The sequence below is a fragment of the Elaeis guineensis genome, chromosome 12, assembly GCF_000442705.2.
Source record: "Elaeis guineensis isolate ETL-2024a chromosome 12, EG11, whole genome shotgun sequence".
Classification (NCBI taxonomy): Eukaryota; Viridiplantae; Streptophyta; class Magnoliopsida; order Arecales; family Arecaceae; genus Elaeis; species Elaeis guineensis.
Window position 1 is genome coordinate 8,437,741 of NC_026004.2, and position 6,528 is coordinate 8,444,268.

Here is a 6,528-nt window from a genome sequence, read left to right on the forward strand (position 1 = left end):
TAAGAGAGATCAGAGAGGGCCACAGACCATCCAAAAAATTTTAAAATATTTATTATCTATATATTTATATTTATGGTAGCTCCCATAATATTTTAATCTTACACACATTACAAGTCTACCAATTTTAAAAAAAAATAATATAATTAATTTATATATTAATTTTTTTATTAAAAATAATAATTTTTTTAAAGAAGGAATAGTTGTTTATTTATTCTTTAATTCTTTATTTATTCTTTAACCTTTAATGTGGAAGAGATTATTGAGATTTTTACACAATAAAAATCATTTTGCATAATATTTTTTACTTATCTTTGTTTATACATAAAATTAAATATTTATTGATATTTTTATAATAATTTAAAGATATATATTTTTATTTATTATTTATTATAAAATATTTTATTTAAAATAATTATTAATAAATTATTATTTTACCCTCTCAATATTTGATATTAGGCTCAGCCACTGATTTACATAGTCATCTATTCAAAAATTTAAAATTAGTTAAATATTGAAAGTAACTGTTAATTTTATTGTAAAATGACAAAATTATAATATTATATTTATTTATAAAAAAATATTGATAATTTAAATAAAAATATTAATATTAAAGAATAAACTGCGCTTGTCTTCCCTCCTTGCATAGGCTCATCACCACTCTCGTTCGTCATCACCTACATCGTACTCGGACAATGGGATGCACTCGGACAACGGCATAGAAGATGAGACGAACGGGAATAGAAAAAATTGCAGGAAGTTCGGTGAACTTCCTACTTAGCCATTTTTTACAGAAAGAGAATAGAGAAGCACGAGTCTTTTTATTTTCCCACTAAGCTAATATTTTTCCGGTACCCAAGAACTTTCCCACATCAGAAGTCCTTTTACTTTCACTAAGCCAATATTTTTCCTATAAACCAAGATTAACCATGGCTACCTGTTTAATGGGAACCAGCTGACTTATTGATCTTTGAGTAATCTCATGTGGTAGACTCATTCAATCCAATAATTTCTCCAATCCTAGACCCCAGCTCGCCGTCCAACCGACAGACTCCCTGCACACGATTTGGGCGAGGGGACCCCGTGGCCCCGGCCATCTCCCTCAACACATACTTCTGAATCTTCCCCGTTGGCGTCTTCGGTAATTCCGGCTTGAACACTACCGTCTTGGGCACCATGTAGTGTGGCATCCTCTCCCGGCACCAACCAATCACCTCCGCCTCCGTCGGTGGCGCCGCCAGTACTCCTTCCTTTATGCTCACAAACGCGCACGGCGTTTCCCCCCAGTATTCGACCGGCCGCGCCACCACTGCCGCCTTGTTCACCGCCGGGTGGCCATACAACACCGACTCCACCTCCACCGAGCTCAAATTCTCACCGCCACTTATGATCACGTCCTTCGATCTGTCCTTGATCTCCACGTACCCGTCTGCATGCATGACCCCCACGTCCCCGGTGTAGAACCATCCGTCCGGCCGCACCGCCCGGCTCGTAGCCTCCTCGTCTTTTAGATAGCCGAGCATCACGCACCCGCCACGGAGGACTATCTCGCCCATGGTGGTGCCGTCTCGATGGACGCTCTCGCCCGTGGAGCCGTCGATGACGTCGATATCCGTCGTGGCCAAAGTTCGAATATCTTGGCGCGCCTTGAGTCTGGCCCGCTCCGCCGCCGGCAGACGGTCCCACTCCGCCTTCCACGTGCAGGACAACGCCATCCCGCCTGTCTCGGTGAGCCCGTACCCATGGCTGACAGAGAAGCCGAGCGCCTCCACTCTGTGGAGCACCGCCGCTGGGGGCGAAGCGCCGGCTGTGAGGATCTGGACCGGGCCGGGAAGCGGCCTGCGGGTGGAGTCTGGGGCGTTGGCGAGCATGTTGAGGACGACGGGAGCGCCACACATGTGGGTCACGCGGTAGGTGGCGAGGGCGGCGTAGATGGTGGTGGCGTCGAAGCTGCGGAGGCAGACGTTGGTGCCGCCGGCGGCAGCGATGCCCCAGGGACAGCTCCACCCGTTGGCGTGGAACATGGGGAGGGTCCAGAGATAGACCGGTTGCTTGGGGACGGACCAGTCGATGAGGGAGTCGACGGTGGCGATGTAGAGGCCGCGATGGCAGTGGACGACGCCTTTAGGGGAGGAGGTGTTGCCGGACGTGTAGTTGAGGACCATGGGGTCCCACTCGCTCCTGGGACGGACCCACTTGAACTCCGGGTCGCCCATCTCGATCAATTTCTCATAGGTGAGGCCACCGCCGGCGGCGGGAAGTACGGAGCTATTGGCGTTCTCTTCGTAGGGGTCCTCGATGGGGATCACACGGGGGGGTTGGTGGGAGTGGGGGAGGAGGCGGAGGGCGTCGTGGAGCAGGGGAAGGGACAGGGGATCGACAAAGACGAGCTTGGAGCCGCTGTGGTGGAGGAGGATGGAGATGGTGCGGGCGTCGAGGCGGAGGTTGATGGTGTTGTGGACGGCGCCGCTCATCGGTACGCCGAAGTGCATCTCGTACATGGCCGGCACGTTGGGCGCCAGCACCGAGACCTGGAAACATTATATGTTTTTTTGGCAACGAGATCAAATTTCTAGCCAAAAGATCGAACTTTTAGCAGAGATTTGAGATCAATTGAGGGAAAAGACTCGATCTTGGATTGATACCACATCACCGCGGGAGATTCCGAGGGAACAGAGGGATTTTGGGTGGACCTAACCGTCCAAACCGAACATAAATGGGGATCTTCTACCGTGCACGTGATGCATCGTGCTACCGTTCACCGCATGATGGATGGTGCCAGCCCCGTAACGTAGCTCAAATATAGGATGGGAAAAGGAATCATCTAACATGCATTGCATGGAGGGCCTTCAACTCGTGTACGCTGCTTAAGATGGTCAAGGGATCATTTCTATGGGGGATTTGTTCGAGCTCCTTGATTGTAATACATGTTCAAGTGATGATTGCTTTACTGTGTATAACATGTGTAATCTCCAGATGCATCTAATGAAGGATAGGTATTGATTATGGGGCCAACGGCACGAGATGAACCATAAGTACATACTGATTGTATCTTTTATCATTGTATTGCAGATCTGCCGCTGTACATTCCTTTCTGTTCTTGAACTGAACAGGACATGAGACCAAGAAATTCGTACTCTGTCCTGAGTTGTCACAGTAGGTTAACATGATTTGCTCCTAGCGACAAGGCATCAGCAGGGCTAAAAAAAGAAGTGAAATTTGTGGTCCACTCTGTTGAGGCTGATGCACAGTCCACCGCTGCTAGCAATGGCACCTTGAAGATATTGTGGAGAGCATACGAAGAAAGTGGAAGAGTTATCCACAAATCATTTTAATTAACATTTTTAATAATAAAATAATATTTTATAATAATATATATATATATATATATATATATATATATATATTCTGATTATTTTTTAATTTATCGTCAAAAATTATTATTAAATAAAGTTTTTTTATGATGGAAAAATAATTTTCACATCAAAAGTTATTTTGGTTAACTGATTAGTGATAATTTTATAATTCATCGTATAAATTTATTTATTTAGTGATGATATTTTAAAATGATCATCTAGATATATATCTTTAATTAGAAAACTTATGTAGTCATTAAAAATCTATATTTCTAGTGATAAAATATTATATTATAATAATTTTGATGTCAACATCGATGTTAGTCAAATCATTAGTGATAATTTTATAATTTATCATGAAAACTTGTATCTTTTGAAATAATATTTTAAGATGATCACCATATGTATATATCTTTTAATGTTGAATTTATAAAATATTCATTAAAATGAATATTGATCAATCTACTAATGATGATTTTATAATTCATCACTAAAGCATATATATTTTGTGATGATATTTTAAAATAGTTACCATAGATATATACTATTAATGATAAAAGTGTAGAGTGGTCATTAATAATTTATGTTTTTAGTATCAATCTTTATATGTTATTACTAAAATCTTTCATATTAATGATGAAAAAATGATATCATCACTAAAAATATTAATTATAATAATATTTAAATAATATATATGTTAATTACTAAAATAAGATGTAAATCTTGACTTTGTATTCAGTATGCTGTTAAAGTCAAATCAATCATCGTGAGAGTTAAAGTAAGATTAGAGAATGATAAAATGTAACTAACACTATATGATTTTGATTGGATACTTGATAGATTTTTTAAATATATTTAAGTACTAAAATTCATATGTCATATTAGAATTCAATTTAATAAAGTTTATTATAGATTTATATTTAACAAGAATTTTTTGATGGATCAAATATTTATAAAAATTAAATATCATAATATATATGAATTAGAATATTTTATAATATATAAAATTTTAAATAAGTATAATAAATCATAATTCTATATTAAAAGTTATTGTCATAATGGTTCAGTAGTAGGTAAATATTTAATTGATCTTAGGTTCAATCACTTGTATTTTATAAAATCCCTATTTGAAGTTCGTACAATCCTAATTTATAATAAAAATATTTTATTTTAATAAATTATTTATTAAAAAAAATAAATATTTTTTATAAAAAATTTTATAAAAATTTATCTTTAATGATCATTTTTATTTTATCACTAATTGTATCAACTTATTGTGACCAACAAAAATTCATTGCAAAATAGATTTTGGCGATGATATTAAGTTCTTGTTAAAATTTATTTTTGACCATTAATTTCTTATCAATTTATCATTTTTCAACTCTTTAATGATCATTTTTTAATCTTTTACTATAAATATAATCGTCACTAATATTTATCTTTAATGGTCATTTATATTTTGTTAATAAATATAATAATTTTTTCTGATGATTTTATATTTGATCACTAAAATCTTTAGTTACGATGCTTTTAGTGACCACCTAATGATGAAATATTTTTAATTATTAATAATTTTTATTAATAAAAATGGATAAATTTGTGATCAAATTTTTTATTGCTAAAAATCTAAAAAAATTTTATAGTGCTATTAGTTTTATATGAACATTTGATTCTTTGATGTTTTATATGAATTATGGATAATCTTTCCATAGGATGATACTGAAGAGGATAAACTTTGGGTAGATTTACATCACAAGCAACTTTTGGACCTTGCAAAAGCCCTTTCGAGATAGATGTTTCTATGCATTTGTACAGCATAGCAATATATACAAATAGATCCCTAGAATCTCAATGATTGATGAACCACCTCTCATGGAAGGTATATATATGTTACAAATCATATGTAGACGAGGGTGATATTTTTTGCATGAATCCACCATTGGATCATTGGATCTTTGCAGATAGAAAAATAAAAGAGTCCATTGTGCCTTGAGATATTTATGAGGTAAGATCAAACGGTCAATACCAAAAAAAAGTAAACCAACTGTTCTTTCTCATGAGAGATATTATTTAAACTAATATATATTTAAGATTGAAAATAAGCTCGGGCCGATCTGACTGCAGGTCTGACTTGAGCTAGGCTCAAACACAATCAGATTTGCTTTAGGCTTGGATATAAAGTTTATTTCATTTTCGGACGTGGTTCGAGACTATTATTGGCCCGGCCCGGATCCGATTGCAAGCACGATCCTAATTCGAAATTCGGGCCTGAGCCAAAGTCTAAATGTTAAAGATGTTTGCTGTGATAGCTCTAAGTTTATATCTGGAAAGAAAGAATGAAGCATTTTTAAGAAGCATACGTTAAATTGGTTGATGCCGCAATAAATATTTGTATAATAATTCAGTTGCATAAAGTTTTTCAGTTATAATGACCCAGTCTGTCTAAACTGGAAATCAAGGAGACTTGTTTTTTTTGTCTTTTATTTCGCGTTCCATTAGTATTGAGCTCAGGTTTCCTTTGTCTTGTGTGCTGTCAAAACACAGTTTTGGGGTCAAAAAATACATTATGATTAGCTCTTCATTATAGATTTGCAACTCGTGTAACCTTACGAAGTTATCGCCTTTTCTAGAACGAGAAGTGCGTAATTTTCCAAAGAGGGGCCATTAATTGGTACTAAAATTTTCTATTCTTGGACAAAATGATTTCGATACATTATGTTGGAATAAATTTATCTCTGTAAGGAAATAACAAGACTTGCATAGGAAGAAAATATGACAAATTGATGATGCTGCAAGACACATCCACATGGTAACTTAATTTATATAAAATTTTGAAGACATCCACTTTTCAATTTTTGCCTATCAGTATGGTGCCAAAATACCCAATATTGGGGCTTGGGGCTGTGGTTAGCACCATCCTGTGACCCTAAATTCCTAATCCTATAAAAGAAGTTGTCATAGACAAGGGATGCATGTTGGTGCTATCTGTACCCTTCCGAGAAGCTGCCATTCTTTTTTCCTTCCCAAAAGATATGGTGGGTGGTCCTTATTACCAGTGCATCTAGACCAACTGACCAAGATTCTTATCTGAAGTTTGAATGGTACCAACGACTGGACGGGAGTTATATATTTTTTTTAATAAAAAAAAAAAGGAACGGGCTGAATGGCCAGTGGA

At 36.7% G+C, this 6,528-nt stretch overlaps 1 protein-coding gene across 1 annotated transcript; it reads right to left on the reverse strand.

The window, feature by feature from the left end:
* Positions 1-846: 846 nt before the first annotated feature.
* On the reverse strand, positions 847-2,647 carry LOC105055520 (2-methylpropanoate--CoA ligase CCL4-like). The gene has a single exon (XM_029267486.2). It carries the CDS (start codon positions 2,496-2,498, stop codon positions 978-980), a length of 1,521 nt encoding a protein of 506 aa, XP_029123319.1. The 5' UTR covers positions 2,499-2,647; the 3' UTR covers positions 847-977.
* Positions 2,648-6,528: the final 3,881 nt, after the last annotated feature.